The 21,081-nt window shown below is 41.8% G+C and overlaps 1 protein-coding gene across 3 annotated transcripts in view; it reads left to right on the top strand.

The window, feature by feature from the left end:
- Nucleotides 1–21,081, top strand: part of UNC5D (unc-5 netrin receptor D) — a 941,164-nt gene that overhangs the window by 611,732 nt on the left and 308,351 nt on the right. For 2 of the 3 annotated variants that reach the window (XM_073569039.1, XM_073569040.1), the window contains exon 8: nt 11,907–11,939. The exons of the other annotated variant lie outside the window; for it this stretch is intronic. In XM_073569039.1, coding sequence (XP_073425140.1) covers nt 11,907–11,939 — 33 coding nt within the window. The remainder of the gene's footprint in view (nt 1–11,906; nt 11,940–21,081) is intronic. 3 annotated transcript variants of the gene reach the window in all.

Below are 21,081 nucleotides of genomic sequence, written 5' to 3'. Positions count from 1 at the left end.
AAGCAAAACTTCTGAAAACACATTCCTTTAAATATCCAGGAATAATGAAACAAGAAAAGGTAAAATGTTAGTTTAGCTTGCATGAAAGCCATAGAGTATATATCAGATAGATTTTAGTGATGGGCGAGCGTGCTCAGATAAGGTATTATCCAAGCATGTCCTTGTGCTAAACGAGTGTCTTCGGCGTGCTCAAAAAATATGCGCGAGTCCCGGCGGCTGCATGTCTGCCGACTGTTCTACAGCCCCAACACATGCAGGGATTACCTGTTTATTAGGCAGTCCCTGCACGCGTTGCAGCTGTCGAACAGCTGCGAGACATGCCTGCCGAAGACACTCAGTTAGCACATGGGCATGCAAGGATAATACCTTATCTGAGCACGTTTGCTATTAACCAATAGTTTTGTTTCTTTATTATTTAAAATAGTGTTTGTGTCACAGATTATGTGAATTAGTTCAATTAAAATTAAATTCAAATAAAATGTTACCTTGGTCAGTGTCACTTTTAAGATAAAGTAGAAGGCAGCTACCAAATTGTAAAATAGGGCTGAGATCATTTAAAAAGCCTATAAACTTATATAAGAATTGTTTGTTTGTGCAATCATTTTTTTCTAGGCTTGATCTCATTGCAAGTCTCGTCGATCAGCTATAATTAGTTGAGAAAACTGACAGTGTGCAAGTGTTCAATTATTTTGCAGCACCACCACAGGACAAATGAAGCATTACATTGTCACCATTAGATTGAGCAGTCTATCTGTGTAATGCAAGGATATATAGAGTCCTCCATAACAAGGCGTGCTCTTTGTAGCCACTTGTCACTAAATAATAGATTCTGGACCTTATTAGGAATTTCCGTAAATAGGTTCTATAAACCTAACCATTTACAGCCATTTCCCATCCCATCTTCCCCTTTTCACAATCATGTATTAGACTATAAAAAATTAGCTAAAAAATATAGTGATGTGCTGGGGTCAGAGGCATCTGATTTAGTTAGAAGTGCACGCCTCTTGATTCAAGCTCATCATGAATTAGATGAGGGGGTATCACAGTGCACCATCTCATCTCAGCTGCGGACATTTTGATAAAGCTGGCCAAAATTAGTGTGAAAACGCCAAAAGTCACAACTTTTTTCCACAATTTTGCCTCCAATAAAAAAGTATAATTTCTCGAATAATTTTAAACATTTCTAGAAATGCCATCCGTTAGTGCATTTTATTAACCCTCCCAACTTTAGTTTCAGTTCCTATAAGAAATGGGGATATGTTCTTGTACAGTGTTATCACGAATTGTACTAAAATAGGTCACAAGGCAATGAAAGATTCAAATATATTCAGTGGGGGAAATAAGTATTTGATACCTTGCTGATTTTGTAAGTTTGCCCACTGACAAAGACATGAACAGTGTATAATTATAAGGGTAGGTTAATTTTAACATTGAGAGATAGAATATAAAAAAAAAAAACCCTGAAAATCACATTGTATAAATTATATAAATGTATTTGAATTTTGCAGTGAGAAATAAGTATTTGATCCCTCTGGCAAACAAGACTTAATACTTGGTGGCAAAATCCTTGTTGGCAAGCACAGCAGTCAGACAGTTTTTGTAGCTGATGATGAGGTTTGCGCACATGTCAGGAGGAATTTTGGTCCACTCCTCTTTGCAGATTATTTCTAAATCTTTAAAATTTTGAGGCTGTCACTGTCAACTCCCTCCATAGGTTTTCTATGGGATTAAGTTCTGGAGACTGGTTAGGCCACTTTATGACCTTAATGTGCTTCTTTTTCAGCCTCACCTTTGTTTCCTTGGCTGTATCTTTTGAGCTATTTTCTTGCTGGAAGACCCAGCCACAACACATTTTTAATGTCCTTGTGGAGATAAGGAGGTTATCACTCAGGATTTTATGGTAGTAGTCCTATGCCCTTAGCAGAGAAACACCCCCAAAACATGATGTTTCCACCTCCATGCCTGACAGCGGGGACAGTGTTCTTTGGGTCATAGGCAGCATTTCTCTTTCTACCAAACACGGCGAGTTAAGTTAATGCCGAAGACCTCAAATTTTGTCTCATCTGATCACTGCACCTTCTCCCAATCACACAGAGAATCATCCAGGTGTTCTTTGGCAAACTTCAGTCGGGCTTGCACATGTGCCTTCTTGAGCAGGGGGACCTTGAGGGCACTGCACATTATAAACCTTTATGGCATAATGTGTTACCAATGGTTTTCTTGGTGATTGTGGTCCCAGCTGCCTTGACATCATTAACAAGTTAATCCCGTGTAGTTTTAGGCTGATCTCTCACCTTCTTCATAATCAAGGATACTCCACAATGTGAGATTTTGATGGTGCCCAAGATCGATATCGATTGACAGTCATTTTGTATTTCTTCCATTTTCTTACTATTGCATCAACAGTTTTCTCCTTCTCACCCAGCATCTTACTTATAGTTTTGTAGCTCATTCCAGCTTTGTGCAGGTCTATGATCTTGTCCCTGACATCCTGGTAAAGCACTTTGGTCTTGCCCATGTTGTAGAATTTATAGCTAGTCTGGCTGATTAATTGAGCCTGTGGACAGGAGTCTTTTATAAAGGTGACTATGTAAGACAGCTGTCTTTTTTGCAGGTAACAAGTTGATTAGGAGCATCTAACTGGTCTGTAGGAGCCAGAACTTTTAATGGTTGTCTTTGTCAATGCGCAAACTTACAAAATCAGCAAGGGATCAAATACTTATTTCCCCCACTGTATCACAGGATTATCTATAGTGAAGCCTCTATCTAAATGTAAGGCGTTAGTAAGTTTTCATGATGAATAATTTATTCCAAATTTTGACTTCAGTTCTAGTTTTTTAGTTGGTCCATATGTACTAAAATATATATTACCTGGGGGGCGTGGTTTGCAGGGGCCAGGAGCAGACGTGCTTTGCAAGAGCTCCTGAGATTCCCCTAAAGAAGCTACCTAAAGTCTACAAATAAGTGGATTTTCTGCAATCATCTGCTGTGGAAGACCTGTGAGAACATGCCTGGAACTAAAGAAATGAAGATTAAGAAGAATCTGGTGGATAAAAAGCTTCCTGCAGCGCCGGGAAACAAGCGGCCTGAAATTGCTGTGTCATCCCCGCTGTCCGGCTGGAGGAAGATGGCGGCTGCAGAGAAGCCCGTGATAAAGAAGAAGACTGAAGCGCTGCCACTGGGGAAGTCTGCCGGGCCACAATCAAGCAACCGGAGCAGCTGCAGTGAACCGGGAAGAAGAGTGATGTTGTCACCACCGGCTTACAGCGGCGGGAGGAGAGGCGGCGGTATTGGTGCAGCGGCTGAGCAGAGGAGGAGCGTGGAGTCGGCATCGCTGGAGAAGAATGTCGGGTCATCGCCATCTAGCCCCGGTGTGAGGAGCGGCCCAAGAAGAGAAGTGGTGATGTCACCTCAAGCTGCCGACGGTAAGAAGAGAGGCCGCGGGGTTGCCGCGGTAATGAAGAAGCAGGAGATCGCAGCGGTGAATCCTGTTGGAGCCTCGCTGGGTGGATGCGACGGCAGAGGAGAAGATGGAGAAGGCAGAGCGGGGATAACAGCAGTGATGTCATCGGTGAGGGAAGAAGCCACGGCCCTGCTTTCTTCACCTGATGCGGCCCTGGCAACAGCTGACAGGAAGATCCGGGAGACGTCGGGAGCCTGGAAACAGCGATCGGGACATCGTGCGGCAGGAGGTGGGACTGCGGGGATGAGCGCGACCTTTACAGCGGCTGATGTTGGGCGCCGGGGGATGTCAGATGCCCTAGGTCAGAAACTGGAGCTTCACAAGGCGGGCGGTGGGAGGTCGGCGCTCACCTCTGCTGGAGCAGCAGATGAGAGTTGTCGGATGAGCGCGCAAGGGACAGAAATTGGAGTATGTCGGGAGGAGACGGGAGAGGAATGGTCACGATCAGAACCAGGAGGAGGCAACCTGGGGTATGATGCGGTGGTGTTTGTGCCAGCGGCACTCAGAAATGGGGGTGCCTGGACTCAGCCATTGGGGAAGGAGGAGCAGGAGAAAAATCCTCCTTTACTTAATCACAAGGGGAACAATTGGAAAACATACAGGGGCAGCGGGCTCTGGGTGAGGAAGCTGATATATCTTTAGCCTATAAAAAGAACTAGTGGAATGTGGAGGGAAGGGATCTGTGGATCGGTCATCTGGGGTGGTAAATAACATAACATCTCTAGAAAACAATGCTACCGAAATCCCTGTTATTATTGGAAGGCAGATGAACAAAGCTTTATATAAGCCAAATGAGACCATAATTAACAATGTTAAATCCAAGGGATAGGAAAAACAGCACACTAAGCAACCTAAATTGGGGGATGGGGAAAAAATGGGTTTCATATGGATCCTACCAACCTCATAGCAATTAAAGGGGTAGCGTATCAAAAGATGATGAGAAACTCCCAGTTGAATGAGATTACTTTTGGCATCGATGATGATCTAGAAAGCATTTACACGGTAGAATCATCTGGCGAGGCTGATTCATACGAAGCGTATGGGAACGATCCTTTTATTGATATGGTCTTTAATAAGACTTCATCTTCATACTCTTCCTCTGAGGGGGATAATGCTCCTGAGATTAACACTTCGTTGATAGATGACATACCCGCCTCAGATGACCATCCTTCAGAAGGCTTTGTTGCTAGAATGTGTATAGCCCTTTTGGAATCACTGGATGCTTCAGTAGAAAACCATATTATTCAGACAAACTTATTTAAGCAAAAAGAAGCCAAGGCGTCTGAAGTCTTCATTAAAAATCTTTTCAGGGACACTTTGTTGCGCCTACCTGATGACTCCTATCCTAATTGTACTAGAAACTTTGATAACAACACAAAAAATCGAGAATTACCTGACTCTCATGGAAATCATGAACCTCGACCCTCTATTACTCTAAAATCGTCTGACCTCCCTAATAAAAAGCATGAGAAATCAACAATACTAGCCGAGGGTACCCTTTCAATGTCTTTGATCTCTTCAATGGTCTCTGGACGTTATCTTCATGACCCAAAGATAACCAATTCAATCAAAATTAAAAGTGACACATTACAATCAAGCAACTCTCAAACGCTGTCCATGTTCTCAGACTCATTGAATAAAATTAGAAAGGACATTGCTTCTTTCAACTCCACCCTGGCCAATTATGAGGATTTTAAAAGAAAAAACAATGTTAAAATACGAGGGATCCCTGAGTCAGTCCAGACCTACCAACTAAAGAGCTACATATCTTCAATGATCATCTACTTGTTCCCCAATGCCAACGAGAACTATCTGATCGAAAAATCTTTTTTCGAATAGGCAGACCACCCACCCTTCCGCAAGACTTAGCAAGAGATGTTATTGTGTCGTTTTATCCAAACTGGATAAGAAGTGCGCTTCTTGGAATGTCTAAAGAATCAAAATTCAAATCTTTCCCCTACAGCCATCTATATTTCTTTAAGGACTTATCAAGAGCCACCTTACAAAAAAGGAAACCATTCTCCTCTACTAAACGCGAACTGCTACGTGCTGAGATACCATATTTCTGGACTCAATCTTCGACTCTCCTGGTCAAATATGCAGCAAGGGTAATTCTTATCTCTTCTCCAGATGAAGGGACTGACTTTTTAGAGTGTGCCGGAATTAAGACTTCCAAAATCTCCCAGGGTATCTCTTCTTCTTTGACCATGGTCCTTCATCTGGACTGAAAGAACTGTACTTTACTTTTTTTATTTTCTTCAGGTTTTCATACTTGCCTTTATTAGCATTATATTTCACTTTTAGATTATTCTGGGATTGAACCGGACATTCCCCCCAATCGGTCCCAGGGGCATCACCAGATACCGCGGATGGGGCAGGCTACTATATCTCTTATACTCTACTCTAGATATGTTCACTAATTGACACATTGGAGGCAAACGAGAATAATTCTTTTTTTTTCTAGGTATTAATACGAAGATTTCTAAACTATTATTATAAGCCTTCTACATTATTGTAGAGAAATTAAGCAACTGGATGTAATGTTGAGTTTGTAGTTTTTAATTAGTTAGCACAGATATGCAAACATTACAGCATATTTCTGTGCACTGATTTTTATTTCTTACTGATATTTAACTCTGATGGTCACGTAAAAGATTCTTTGTATTATTCGAGGCAATATGTAAAACTCTGTGGTCTCTGATGTGTTATGTATATAGCCTGTCTATTTCCCCATTCTTTTGGGGATTCCCCAGTCTTCACAGGGAAATTTCTTCTTTTTTTTCCTATCCTATCCCTTTGTTTTTGTACCCCTTCCCTTATAAAAATTCTTAAAAATCTAATAAAGATTATTGGAAAATAAAAAAATATATATATATATCTATTACCTTATTACTGGAAGAAAAACTATTTATTTAAAGGGAGTTTGTATTCCCAAAATGCTAATTAATCACCATAATCAGGAATGCAAGATAAACATTTATTCTTTTTGGGTCAATGCAATGTTGGTGATACATCATGTTTGTGATATTTAATCTCATGATGGGTTCTGATATTTACCAATAATTGTCATGGGTTTTTTCATCTAAGGGACTAATGTAGTGTCTTTATTATGGAAACTGGATTCTTTACTCATAGGATATTGATTTGCTTGTAAACAGCTGTAAGCAAAGGCATTGTCTGCAAGAGAGAAGAGCAATCAGTGGAGCTACAATCCTTCACATGAGTAATACCAGCTTCAAAACGAAAGTGATCTTCCAAGCTTAGCAAGATAACGTAAACGTAACTAATAACTTCAGGGTCAAGATGAACAAAAAAGTTTGAGAGGAATTGACTTTTAGGCTGGCACTTGGGGCCGGAGTCTGCGGCTGCATGCATTTCTATGCAGCCGCACACTCCGGTCCTGAGTGCCGGCGGCAGTGTCGGGTATTGATGCAAGAGACTCGCGTGAGTTTCTCGCATTGCACACACATGTGTGACCCCAGCCTTAGTCAAAATTTTCAGGAATCTTCATTCTCCAAAATGCAGATTTTTTTTGCATTTTGCTTCCAGACTGATTCAGCAAAATGGTGGCCAGCAATAAAGGGCCATTAAAAGGTTTAAATAAAATCCTCATGCACAACCTTCCACTCCTCAGTCACCTGCCTGGTCCTCCATGCATTTTCAGATACTTAATGCCAGTGCTGAAATACCAGGGCCTGTAACACTGAGCCGAGACTTCTAGCTGTGAGGAGGCCTATGATGGTTCTGCGCATGCACTCACAAGTTCACAGCGCATATCTTGACACCATGATATCATGAACTTTCAAACATTTGCACAGAGTCCTTGTGGGCCTCATAATAACTGAATGTGGTGGCTCAGTGTGTGAGGACCAGGAATTTCAGCATGAGAGGCGGGGATCAGAAAATGCTTAAAGGAGTGCAATGACGTGAGTCTAAGGATTTTTCTTTATTTTTACATGTTACGTTTATCGTACTGTGGAGTCTGAAGAGACCCCAGAGCATATTAACCCCTTCTCACCATGGCAATTTTCCATTTTTCCTCTCCTTTGTCCAAGAGCCACAACTTTTTTACTTCAATATAGCTGTATGAGGCTTGTTTTTTGCCAGACAAGTCGTATTTTTTTACTACACCATTGATTTTACCATAAAGTGTACTGGAAAATTGTAAAAAAAAAAAAATACAAGTGTGGTGAAATTGCAAAAAAAAGTGCAATTCCACAATTGTTTTCTGGCTTTTTTATTTACCTTGTTCATGATATGGTAAAACTGACCTAGTAATATGATTCCCCTAGGTCAGTACGAGTATGCAGATACCAACCATGTATAGTTTATTTTTACTTATGTGTTTTATTTTCTATAAGGTAAAAGGGGGGTAACTTGAACTTTTTTTATTTTTTTTACATTTTTAAAAACATTTTATTTTCACTTTTTATTTAATTTAATTAGGAGATTTTTTCTTTTCAGTGTCCATTCACTGTTTTTTATCTTCTTCTGTTAACAGAGCTTATCTGCTTCTCCGGTGTCTGGATTTATTGCTTGGAGTTATCTTCTGGGTGTCTCTGTCCTAGGTATCTGGGGCTATCTCCTGTTCTGGGTGTCTGGGTGTCTGGGCCCATAACCTGTAGCAGAGTGTATCTTTTGAGAATCCACCAATACACAGGAGAACTTCACAGAGCAAGTTATCTTGAGTAAACAGCATTTATTTCTTATGGATAAACATGAGACAAGCATTCAGAAGCACACAGCCCGTGCTGCTGGCATAATAGAGTCAAAAGCGAAAGTAAAACTAAACAACAACAAGAGAGCTTCCCTCCCCACAATACAGCAAACATATAATGTAAATAAAAAATCACAATCTCTTATGAACACCAGTCACAAGTCAGCATTCACAGGAGATTCACAATGACAGGCACGGGGGTCTTCTGCTAGCCCCCAGCAGTCATGACAACACATTGGAACTCCATAGTCATGTGACAGGGGTGCTGATGGGCAGGATTTGTGACTCACTTCCGGCTGATGAGTGTTAAAAGGATTGTCCACTACTAACACAACCTTTTTTTTATCAAAATGATTAGTGGCAACACAGGGGCAAAATACTGATGAGACAATAGTATGGGTGTCACTACTAGGCTGTTAGCCAGACACTGTGCATTAAATGTGTGCGACCACCACCCAATACAATTCACTTTTGTGCAAACTAATACTAAGCTGTCACCCCCTCCATGAACTGTAAGGTTGTGAGTGGTTGTCTCATCAGTATTTTAAACCTGAGTTGCCACCGTCTTTGCTACATGGGTTTGCTGTATCCTGATAGTGCATTAGTTCTGAGACCTGGGCAGGTAAATACTGCTGCCTCATTTTTGCCCCCCAAAAATAATAAAGCTCATAATCACCTCCCATTCTGGTGCTGTTCCCACATTGTCAGCACTCATTGTCCCGAGGCACTTATGCAGTTGTTGTGACACATCACCCCAGAGCCCAATCACTGTCCTCACATTCAGACAAATCAAACTTGAAGAGGAAGTCGAGAATGCAGCTGATCTCGGGCTTCCTCTTCCTGCTCAAATCAACAGTAGGTGGGGACAGTGACGCCGGCTCTAATTGGACATTGATGTCACATTTCACAACAACAGCACGGGAGCTCCTGGTCCCCTAATGCCAATACAGCAAGAATGGCGTTGACATAGGAGGTGACTATAAGCTTTATTATTTTATGGGGACAAAGTGATGGTATGAGAAGAATTTGTCCAAGTAGTGGGCAACTTCTTTAAATTTATCTGTTGGAGATTGACGGGGGACTTAACTGATTAAAAGCTGCAAGTGGACCTTGGATCCACACACAGTTGCTAAAGGCATATGACAGCTGACTAAATCAGCTGTCATGTGCTGGGAGAGATGCGGGCTCAGTGCCGGAGCACACACCAATGTCATGAAGGGGTTAAGAGTCATTGAATTGCTGTATAATAACTTCTCCACATATCGATTTTCCCTGAAAAATTCATGCCAACAGACTAATTAGCATTTTGCCTGATCTGCTCACCTGTACTTATCATATTGTGCCATCACTTTTTGAGCATTAAGACATACAGTAATTACTGTACCTGCTCTTTGATATTATTTATATTTCAAGCATGGAAAACCCATTTAGAATTATACCGTGCAGATAATGACTGGTGATGACTTACTGCCATGACTTGTGTTCTGATCTGGATTTCTTTCATTTGGCATAAACCACAACATCTACAGCACGTGACAACTGCAGATAAACTGTTCGCTCATTCAGGTCACTAAAAAATCCCATGGTGAGATAAAAAGTTGTGTAAATCAACCGGTATCTAGTATGGCTTTCTCTCTACAACAATGCCATATAATTTGTTTTAACATGATTTACCCGTGAAAGCGCTATTTTGGTTTGCATCGTGTCTTCCAACATCAGGTTGGCAATCAGTTTATGATTAGTTACATCCTTTCTATAGAAAGCCATTTTTACTCTCAAACTCAATCAAGATATCATGTTTCTTATAAAGTGCTGTCAACATCGCAGCCTTGACCATTTTGCATGAGAAGATAAGAGCACAAAAAGCATATAATTGCTATTTGTGGAAATTATTTGTCTATCAATCATGAAATTCAGTCCTGCAATTCATCACAAGTTTCTAGAAGAGACAATTTCACATATTTCCAAAATGCTTCTTTGTAAGACTGGATAATTGACATGAGGTCAATTTTTAGTGTTATACCTTTTAACTTTAAAATCTTTATTTTAGTATTGCACATAAAAAATACAGTCTCTTTACAAGTAGACTTTTAGGTCTAACACAGAAGTGGACACAAAAGACCTTAAATATATCAATCTTAACTCTTTTCTTTTACTTCCTGTTGTGTCTACCACTCGTGTTCACTAAGAAAATGGGATCAACACTGCATTCACGAGTACAGCCTATAAGTGGCTATCCTGTATTGGAGACGCAAGTGGGATGTTTGGATTATGGAGGCTGATTGTCCAGTCTAGTAAGCAGTATAGAGAGCATGGCTAAAGTGGTAGACAGTGATGAAGGACAAGATATGGGATCTTGTAGAAAGGTTGGGACCTTTTGGGGTTTGAATGATAAGTTTAAGATGTATTCTACAGCAGATGGGCAACCAGTGCAATAACTGGCACAGGGTAGAGGCATTGGTGTAACAGCTGGGCAGAAATAACAGCATTCAGAATGAATTGGAGAGAAGACAGTATAATTAGGGAAAATAAATTATTTGTAGTGTTGATTGACTAGTAAAATGCTTGGATGTGCTCTACTTGAGTAGCGAGCATAATGGAAGTGAATTTTATACTCGAGCATTTTTTTTCGAGGATGGAAAATCTCTCTCTCTTTCCCCCCTGCCTCGGATAATTCCCTTACGGAATTACGCAAAACTTGGCACTGCTTGCTACTTGATCAAGCACCCCGATGCGCGATCAAGTATGGAGCAGTGCCATGCAAGCTTAACCGTCACTAATTAACAATGAGCTATCAGCATAATTACGTTTTTAAGTCCATATGGTCAGGCAATACAGTCAGTGCAGTCTCCAGAAAATGCAAAGGGGAGACAATTGGAAATTGAGTAGCATTACACTTTTATAGCAGTCTTTACTGCTTGGTCTAGGATATCAGATCTTACTGATATGACATCAATTTTTGAGACTACCCTAATAATAGTCAGCATTCTTTTGTGCAGTATCTAGGTATACTCTTGACGATTTGGAAGGTTAAAGGTTTTAAAGTGAATATAAAATTATCCTAATTCAACCCTTCAATCTATTATTCTCATGAATCTAGTGTCAAGGAATCTTCAAAACCATATAAAATCAGAGGAAGGGTTTTTTTTTGTAATATCCATTAATTATACATACTGTATATTGCCGCATGATTTCGTGCAAGATTATATTAACGTTTAAATACTTTAACAACACAGTTGGAGACAGCTTTTGACAATCATATTTATTTTCAAGAAGACTGAGGTTGTCACATAGGAGGTGTATGTGTGTGTAAGTATAAGCAAGAGTACAACCACACATAAAGTAGAATATCATATACTGTATATCCATATCCATTGTACTTTTAGGAACATTTAGATTTAGAATATTGAAGTTAGTGCAGTCTTTATTTTTTTAATTCTTAGATATTATTGCAGTGACATGATTTTTTTTTTTAATATGACTTTCAGAAACATTTTTCCCATTTTGAGTCTCTGTGATAAATTGTTATAATGGCTGATGTTCATATACATTGCATTCCAAAGGTGACAATGACCTTGAACTGACAAAATCTTCACCTCGTATGTAGCATGTTTCTATGATGATTTATGCAAATACATTTTTTTAGATACTTAACATATCAGACAATCTGTACACTGAATATAGTCCCAATATTAAGTACACCTTTCTCCTATTTCTTTTTTTTAGAGAAAAAACCTCTCCATGAGATAAGCCCTGAAAGTAAGTCACTCTTTTATTATTTTCTACAAGGCAATATAGTAGTGAGCTAGCGTATCTAATATACAGCAATACACTACTAAATATGGAAGGGGCACTTCGGATGTCACGGCATACATGTAGGAGACCGCAGAGTGGAATGAGTTTTTCACGTGTGGCGTATTCTGCAGGGAGGTCTATTTGAGGGGGGTCATACAACGTTGACATTTCCATAGTCATTTCTAAATATGCATACTTGGACCATTCACTATTAATTTTAATATGCAATTACCTGTCAAATTACTTTTATGCAAGAAATTAAGCCCTGGCATCGTGGTAACCTCAGCTTTGTCACTAACCATTAATTTGACAAATTCTAGGTTATATGGATTTTTGTTCTACATGTCATTATGCACAGTCGTCTTCCGAGGAACACCAATTTATTCATTTTATTTCAATGTTTTTGTTCTGTTAAGGCCTTTAATTTTTTTTTAACTTGACTGGAGATGTGGAAAGCCTCATGTACACAAATTCAATTGATTAAAGGGTTGCCCTACTGGCTGTTACGGTCACAAGTTAACAATGTCTGGTGACCATCTTGAGACACAGCAAATTTTGCCAATATGGGAGTTTTTTTATTTTTTTTATTTTATGTGATGGACTATTGCAAGTAAGAAGGGATAGTCCAGTAGTGGACAACTCCTTTAAACACTGCTGCTCTTTCCCAGTTTGTCCCTGCACATTGACGCTCCAGTCATCCAATGTGGAAGCCACTAAAACCATTTCCATTTTGTGACCAAATAGTTCCACTCTTCAGAGTATAAGTCTAAATGAATTCTGACCCTTCTTTTTCATGATCATCTGTGTCTCAGAGATTGGACACCCCTATAGATCATAATTGTTAAGGCAAATTTTAGTGATTTTATATAACACTAGCTGAAGAGCCCGGCACTGCCCGGGCATAGTAACTAACTACGGTTAGTTATAACAAATTATAATGATTATATCTATATATATAAAGCTGAGTGTAGAGCCCCGCCCACTCTACATAGCCACATTCACTTTAATATCCCACATCATCCCATCAGCCAGAGCCACCAGACTACTGCCCCTAATATCCCACATCATCCTGTCAGCCTGAGCCACCAGACTACTACCCCTAATATCCCACATCGTCCCGTCAGCCAGAGCCACCGGACTACTACCCCTAATATCCCACATCATCCCATCAGCCTGAGCCACCGGACTACTACCCCTAATATCCCACATCATCCCGTCAGCCAGAGCTAATAGACTACTACCCCTAGTATCCCACATTGTCCCGTCAGCCAGAGCCACTGGAATATTACCCCTAATATCCCACATCATTCCATCTGCCAGGGCCACCAGACAACTACCACTAACATCCCACATCATCCTGTCAAAGTCACCGGACTACTACACCTAATATCCCACATCATCCCATCAGCCAGAGCCACCGGACTACTACCACTAATATAAGACATCATCCCATCAGCCAGAGCCACCAGACTACTCCCCCTAATATCCCACATATCCTGTCAGCCAGAGCCACTGGACTACTCCCCCTAATATCCCACATCATCCCATCAGTGAGAGCTACCGGACTACTACCACTACAATCCCACATCATTCCATCAGCCAGAGCCACCGGACTACTACCCCTAATATCCCACATCATCCCATCAGCCAGAGTCACCAAACTACTACCCCTAATATCCCACATCATCTCATCAGCCAGAGGCACCGGACTACTACCCCTAATATCCCACATTATCCCGTCAGCCTGGGGTCAGAACCAGAGCGCAGAGTGGAACGGTCCTAACTTCCATACCGGAGATCCCTTTAAGAGAGGCCTGGGGTCAGAACCAGAGCACTGAGTGGTTTTGTCCTGACTTCCATACCAATGATCCATTTAATAGAAGCCTGGGGTGAGAATCAGAGTGCTGAGGGATTTACCCTAACTTCCATACCGGAGATCCCTTTAAGATAGGCCTGGGGTCAGTACCAAAGCGCAGAGTGGATTTGCCCTCACTTCCATACCGGGGATCCCTTTAAGAGAGACTGGGGTCAGAACCAGAGTGCTGAGTAGATTTGCTGTTACTTGCATACCAATGATCCCTTTAATAGAACCCTGGGGTCAGAATCAGAGCACTGAGGGATTTTCCCTAACTTCCATACAGAAGATCCATTTAAGAGAGCCTGGGGTCAGAACCAAAGCGCTGGATGGATTTGCCCTAACTTCCATACCAATGATCCCTTTAAGAGGGAAGATGTGCCTACAGGATGGAGGCTGTGTGATGGGGATATGAGCAGGGAGGGGCGATTCATTTCTGTCATGTGCTCACTGCTTCTTTCAGGGGGGCAGACAATGGCTGGGAGCTTATGTTCCCGGGGATGCTAGATTTCTCCCACCATGTCATTGTCTGCTGAGGTGTTGTCAAGTGGGAAAACTTGCTCATAGCAACCAATCGCAGCTCAGCTACTTTCAACCAGCTCAGGTGAAATGAGAGATGCTTAGTGATTGAGTGCAAGGAAAACTGTTGCTCATAGCAACCAATCACAGCTTAGCTTCTTTTGAACAGCTCTGGTAAAATGAAAGATGCTTCGTGATTGGTTGGTGATACACACACATACATACATACATACATTCACTTTTATGTAGAGAGATTGTAAGGCAGTGTACCCAGAGTCTTTCTGCTGTGTTTTTTAAATGGAAACTTCGCAGAAACTCAATGATTTTGAACAGCTTTTTGATTAGGTGTATGCCTTGAAGAGTTTCTGCTCAGTATCAGCTCCAAAAACACTTAAAAAAACTCTGTGTAAACATAGAGAATACGCCTAAAATAACAAAAAGTATACAAAACATTTCCTTCCCGATATCACCATTATGACCGGTGGTTGGTTGCCACAAAGACATATCAGGACTAGTGTTGAGCATTCGATACTGCAAATATCAGGTATCGGCCGATATTCGCTGTATCGGAGTTTCGATACCGAGTTCCTATATTTTTACAATATCGAATAACGGAATCGGAAGTTCCCATAATGCAATGAGCCAGTTGTGTTAGCCATGTTAACTAATGGCATGGCTGTGATTGGCTGCTGAAATGATGTCATCATGATGTGTGGTCTGTGCAGGCCTGCTGGGGGTCTGTGCGGGCCTGCCGGGGGTCTGTACGGGCCTGCCGGGGTCTGTGCGGGCTGCTGGGGGTCTGTGTGGGCCTGCCGGGGATCTGTGTGGGCTGCCGGGGGTCTGTGTGGGCCTTCAGGGGGTCTGTGCGGGCTGCCGGGGGTCTGTGTGGGCCTGCCGGGGGTCTGTGCGGGCTGCCGGGGGTCTGTGCGGGCCTGCCGGGGGTCTGTGCGGGCTGCTGGGGGTCTGTACAGGCCTGCTGGGGGTCTGTGCGGGCTGCCGGGGGTCTGTGCGGGCCTGCCAGGGGTCTGTGCGGGCTGCCGGGGGTCTGTACGGGCCTGCCGAGGGGGTCTGTGCGGGCCTGCTGGGGGTCTGTGCGGGCCTGCCGGGGGTTGTATGTATGTGCAGGCATCGTCCGATGGGACTACAAGTCCCATCGGGCTATGCCTGCTACAATGACAGTGATTAACACATTAGCCAATGATGGGACAGTAGTAGTCCCATCATCCGGCTAATGTATTGAATGTAAAAACAAAAAAAACATACATCCTACATACTACATACATACTACATATATACAATACATACTACATACATACTACATATATACAACATTCATACAACATACATACTACATACTACATACATACTTCATATATACTACATTCATGCAACATGCATACATACTACATACATACTACATATATACTACATTCATGCAGCATACATACATACTGCATAATACATACATACTACATATATACTACATTCATACAACATACATACATACTACATACATACTACATATATACTACATTCATACAACATACATACATACTACATACATGCTACATATATACTACATTCATACAACATGCATACATGCTACATAATACATACATACTACATATATACTACATTCATACAACATACATACATACTACATAAATTCTACATATATACTACATTCATACAACATACATATATACTACATATATATTACATTCATACAACATATACATACTTACTACATACTTACTACATACATACAACATACATACAACATGCTGCATACATACAACATACATACTACATACATATTACATAAAATACATTCATATATTCATACAATACATATAGACATACAGTACATATAACAGAGTATATACTCACCATCACTTGTCACTTTGATCCCCGAAACCAGTGTCATCTCACTGTAAAAAATATTAAAATAACAGACAAGCAATATACTCACTGATCCGCAAAAATCCACGAGTGTCCCACGACGATCTCCTGCAGTGCATCACTGAGAGGTTACTATAGTTCACAGGTCTAACTTTATGGCAAAATCTGCGTGGGAACTTTCTCACACAGCAATGCCAAAAGTGAGATTAGGAACTATTTTTTTACAGTGGCGGAGTAATACAGTGCGGAAGAATACCTATCTCCCGTAATTGTATTCCTGGAGCCCCTAGAGAGCGGTCGCAACAGCTGATGCTGCTGTTCTCCACGGGAGATCGTCGTGGGACACTCGTGGATTTCTGCTGATCAGGGAGTATATTGGTAGTTTGTTATTTTAATATTTTTTACAGATGACACTGGCTTCGGGGATCAAAGTGACAAGTGATGGTTAGTATGTACTCTATGTTATATGTACTGTATGTCTATATGTATGTATTGTATGAATGTTTGAATGTATTGTATGTAGTATTTATGTAGTATGTATGTAGTATGTATGTTGTATGTCTGTAGCATGTTTTATGTATGTTGTATGTATGTAGTATGTATGTAGTATGTACTATGTATGTATGTATGTTGCATGAATGTAGTATATATGTAGTATGTATGTAGTATGTATGTAGTACATATGTAGTATGTAGTATATATGTAGTATGTATTATGTAGTATGTATGCATGTTGTATGAATGTAGTATATATGTAGAATGTATGTAGTATGTATGTATGTATGTATGTTGTATGAATGTAGTATATGTAGTATGTATGTATTATGTAGTATGTATGTATGTATGTTGTATGAATGTAGTATATATGTAGTATGTATGTATTATGTATGTATGTTGTATGAATGTAGTATGTATGTATGTTGTATGAATGTAGTATATATGAAGTATGTATGTAGTATGTATGTGTGTTGTATGAATGTTGTATATATGTAGTATGTATGTAGTATGTATGTTTTTTTTTGTTTTTACATTCAACACATTAGCTGGATGATGGGACTACTACTGTCCCATCATTGGCTAATGTGTCAATCACTGTCATTATAGCAGGCATAGCCCGATGGGACATGTAGTCCCATTGGACAATGCCTGCACACACACACACAACCCCCGGCAGGCCCGCATAGACCCCCGGCAGCCCGCACAGACCCCCGGCAGGCCTGCACAGACCCCCGGCTGAAGGAATTGACAATGCAGAATGCTAGGAAGTATGAAACTTTGCCATATTAACACATCCAGTTTTTTGACAATTTTTTTTTAACTGTCAAAAAGCTATTAATGTCAGGAGTCTTTCTCATTAGATGTAGGAATAGTGAAAATCTTAATAATGATTGCTGTGTCTCTGCTGTAAAATAATATTACATTACACTAATAAAGTTCCTCATTAGTCAGAATAGTTTTTTTTACATTCCTCATTTTTTTTCTTAGTTATTCATGGAAAAGGCTGCAATCAATGTGAAGGGAATTTGATAAAACCAGATAAATATTGCTATTAAATAATTCTTTTAGCTTTCCTGGCTTCATTATCCGTTGGTGGACTTTGGTTTATTATTTTTAATTTTTCTTTCTGTATGTGATTACGGAGCCGGACCAAGCTACGTATACTTTACTGCAGCCAGACTGACCATACCAAACAATATACTTGAGATTTTCATTGACTTCTATGGGAGACTTGTCTAGGGATTATGTACGACTAGAGTTGAGCGATACCAGCCGATACTTGAAAATATCGGATCGGAATGGATCGGCTGATCTTAAAAAAAAGTATCGGTATCGCCGATTCCGATACCGGGAACCAATGCAAGTCAATGGGGCCAAAATATCGGAATTAAAAAAAACCCTTTCTTTCCTTGTAGGTTAATTCTACATGAAGAAAAACAACTAAGAATAATGTAGAATGTATTGTGGGAGGTGGAGGAGACATTAAAGCCATAGAGGTTTAGCCCAATCAAATGGAATAGCAGGAATTAAACTTTTTTTTTAAAGATGTTAGGAGTTACAAAGATATTGACTATGTTAGCCTCATTTATATTTTGCCAGACATGTATGTCTTCTTCTTCTTTCTTCTTCTTTCTTATTCTTCTTCCTTTTTTTACCTTCTTCTTCTTCTTTTTATTCCTTTTTTTACATTCTTCTTCTTCTTCTTCCTTTTTTTACATTCTTCTACTTCCTTTTTTTACATTCTTCTTCTTCTTCCTTTTTTTACATTCTTCTTCTTATTCCTTTTTTTACATTCTTCTTCTTCTTCCTTTTTTAAATTCTTCTACTTCCTTTTTTTACATTCTTCTTCTTCTTCCTTTTCTTACATTCTTCATATTCTTCTTATTCAACAATTATTATTCTACATATTCAACTTCTTCATCTTCTTCCTATTCTTCTTCATCATATTCTTGTTTGTGTCAGGCATTCCTGTAGTTGTTATCTAGAAAAGTTAGAAGTTTACACCTTCCGTTCTGCCTGTCACAAAAGATTTACAACAGGATTTGTCCGCGTTCAGTTTGGCCTGCAGCAGCAGGCCTTTTCCAGGGGCACCACGAGGAGGAACGGACTCACCCCCATACACTGCTTAGTCTTCTTCTGCTTATTAATAAGATAATATCATTTGCTCAGAGTATTAGTCTTATGCTTAATGTTCTTCTGCTTTGTTTTTTTTATGCTTCTTTGTCTTCTCTCTCTTGTTGTTCTGCATCTTGGTGGTTGTCTTCCTGTTCTTTGTCCTCTTGAACCAGCTGACGGTACTGGCACCCGGAGGGGCAGCAGAAGGAATAAGAGCCAATGGCACAACCGAGGACCAGCTGACGGTGCTGGAACCCGGTTACTAAGCAGGAGGTACCTGTGCTACAAAGCACTACCAAGGACCAGCAGACGTTGCCGGAACTCGGATACCGAGATGGAGGCACCTAGGCCAAAGGCTCTGACGAGAACCAGCTGACGGTGCTGGAACCCGGAGGGGTAGCATAAGCTGCAAGAGCAAATGGAAATAGCGAGGACCAGCTGACAGTGCTGGCACCCGGAGGGGCAGCAGAAGGAATAAGAGCCAATGGCACAACCGAGGACCAGCTGACGGTGCTGGAACCCGGTTACTAAGCAGGAGGTACCTGTGCTACAAAGCACTACCAAGGACCAGCAGACGTTGCCGGAACTCGGATACGGAGATGGAGGCACCTAGGCCAAAGGCTCTGACGAGAACCAGCTGACGGTGCTGGAACCCGGAGGGGTATCAGAAGTTACCCCTGAAAAGCAAAGTTGGCATGCCGCAAGCTGGCCGCAGTTACCGAATCACACAGTCCTACAGGGGGTGCTTGTCCTACTGGCACTATGGAACAAGCCTTTCTTACCAGAACCCGCAGTCCACATAGGAAGCACCTAAACTGCTGGCACCCTAGCCTCGGCTAACCCAACCGCAACACGACATGGCAACTTGGGGTGGCAAACTGACATTGACACTTCCCGGAAACAGCAGGCAGGGCTGGAACCAAGCTGGGCAGGAGGGAGTACCCGTGCCAAAGTCAGTTATGAGCAGCAACTGGCGATGTTGGAGCCCAGGACAAGCACTTAGCAGGCTGAGGCCTGATGTGCTGTCAATTGGGAGGCAGCAGGACAGATTGCCATCAAAACAGCAGGGGAACAGCTGACGTTACTGAACCCCACAAACACAGGAGCTAGTGTTTTACTCTGTGAAGACGGCACTTCCGAGCAACAACTGGCTGTGTTGAAGCCCAGGAAATAAGAGGGTGTAGGCAGAGGCCTACTGTATTTTGAATGAGGTGACAGCAGGAGAGACTGCCATCCACACAGCAGGGGATCAGCTGACATTACTGAACCCCACTGAGACACGGGAGCAAGTATCTCTTTCCGTGTGGACGGCACTTCCGAGCTACAACTGGCTGAATTGAAGCCCAGGAAATAGGAGGGTGTAGGCAGAGGCCTACTGTCTTTGTAATGCGGAGACAGCAGGAGAGACTGCCATCTCCACAGTAGGGGATCAGCTGGCAATGATGAACCCCACTAACACTTGAACGAATGTGTTTGGCTCTGTGGAGACGACACTTCTGAACACCAACTGACGCTGTTGGAGCCCAGGATTAGGCGAGGAGCAGGCTGTGGCCTACTGGATTTTGGCAGGTGAAGGCAGCAGGAGACTTGCCATCTCCACAGCAGGGGAACAGCTGGCAGTGCTGAACCCCACTAACACTCTAAAGAATGTGTTTGGCTCTGTGGAGACGACACTTCTGAACACCAACTGACGCTGTTGGAGCCCAGGATTAGGCGAGGAGCAGGCTGTGGCCTACTGGATTTTGGCAGGTGAAGGCAGCAGGAGACTTGCCATCTCCACAGCAGGGGAACAGCTGGCAGTGCTGAACCCCACTAACACTCTAACGAATGTGTTTGGCTCTGTGGAGACGACACTTCTGAACACCAACTGACGCTGTTGGAGCCCAGGATTAGGCGAGGAGCAGGCTGTGGCCTACTGGATTTTGGCAGGTGAAGGCAGCAGGAGACTTGCCATCTCCACAGCAGGGGAACAGCTGGCAGTGCTGAACCCCACTAACACTCTAACGAATGTGTTTGGCTCTGTGGAGACGACACTTCTGAACACCAACTGACGCTGTTGGAGCCCAGGATTAGGCGAGGAGCAGGCTGGGGCCTACTGGATTTTGGCAGGTGAAGGCAGCAGGAGACTTGCCATCTCCACAGCAGGGCAACAGCTGGCAGTGCTGAACCCCACTAACACTCTAACGAATGTGTTTGGCTCTGTGGAGACGACACTTCT

Source organism: Dendrobates tinctorius, unplaced genomic scaffold (genome assembly GCF_039654945.1).
Source record: "Dendrobates tinctorius isolate UK_male_01 unplaced genomic scaffold, ASM3965494v1 ptg000022l, whole genome shotgun sequence".
NCBI lineage: Eukaryota > Metazoa > Chordata > Amphibia > Anura > Dendrobatidae > Dendrobates > Dendrobates tinctorius.
This window is presented reverse-complemented; position numbering and strand designations above follow the sequence as displayed.